This window comes from Callorhinus ursinus, unplaced genomic scaffold (genome assembly GCF_003265705.2).
Source record: "Callorhinus ursinus isolate GAN/ISIS: 27379988/994484 unplaced genomic scaffold, GSC_fseal_2.0 scaffold3, whole genome shotgun sequence".
NCBI lineage: Eukaryota > Metazoa > Chordata > Mammalia > Carnivora > Otariidae > Callorhinus > Callorhinus ursinus.
The window spans coordinates 54,693,453-54,694,433 of NW_027397065.1; the positions used below are offsets into that span (position 1 = coordinate 54,693,453).

Below are 981 nucleotides of genomic sequence, written 5' to 3' on the forward strand. Positions count from 1 at the left end.
TGTAACGAAGTCCAAATGTGCCAAAACTCCAAGCCCCCCCCCCCCACACACAGATGGCCTGTGCTAATGTGTGCTAAAGTCCTAAAGTCCTTAAGGCCTTTTAAATAATTGTTTCATAGTCTGGACTCAGTTTGTATGCCAAGTCTGTTAATTGAATTTTTTTTTTAATGCCTCTGAAGGTCATTAAATTAATTTGTCTTTTCGTACCACTAAGAAGAGTGGAGTTCCATGCTTTAAAAAGAACCCAGCAATAGAGACTCCATTCTGTTATTTTCCATTAGTTGCTATTTTATTACTAATAATTTTAATTTATTAATTTTACCAATTCTATGATTATTTCTGTTTAATATTTTAAATTCTATATTATACTCACCATGCAGTAAGTTTGTGTCTCTAGGCATTACCTGGCACTGTGCCTTGTTTGAATCAGATAGAATCACTGAAAGGCCTTTTTCTCAGTGCCCATCAGACAGGTTTAATGGGTCGATGCTAACAGATTAGCCACAACCTCAGCATCCCCTCTGCTGAATGCAACTGGAATCAGTTACTGTTTTTTATTAACTAACCTGGAAGTTTATGTAAAACAGAACTGGATGTTTAGTTGTAAGAATGCTTTACTGGAATTTTTTTATCTGTTTAGTAGATTCTTTAACTAGATTCAGAAGAAATGGCATTATTTTTTCTTCTTTTTTGTTAAAGCTTAGTTCCAGTGTCAGAAGCAAGCATTATCATTGCTGTGTCCTCAGCCCATAGGGCTGCATCCCTCCAAGCTGTGAGCTATGCCATTGATACTTTAAAAGCCAAGGTGCCCATATGGAAAAAGGTAAGAAAATAACTATTTTTGCCATTTGGACATGATTTTTCTCACAAATTTTTATTTTTAAATTTATTTTTTAAATTTTATTTTATTATGTTAGTCACCATACATTACATCATTAGTTTTTGATGTAGTGTTCCACGATTCATTGTTTTCGTATAACA

General features: G+C 34.0%; 1 protein-coding gene across 3 annotated transcripts in view; it reads left to right on the top strand.

Annotated features, from left to right (window-relative positions):
• Window positions 1-981, top strand: part of MOCS2 (molybdenum cofactor synthesis 2) — a 24,393-nt gene that overhangs the window by 6,815 nt on the left and 16,597 nt on the right. For all 3 annotated transcript variants that reach the window (XR_003207076.2, XM_025867298.2, XM_073890921.1), the window contains exon 6: window positions 700-823. Coding sequence is in view for 2 of the 3 variants with exons in the window: in XM_025867298.2 (XP_025723083.1) it covers window positions 700-823 (124 nt within the window). In the remaining variant the exon portion in view is untranslated. The remainder of the gene's footprint in view (window positions 1-699; window positions 824-981) is intronic.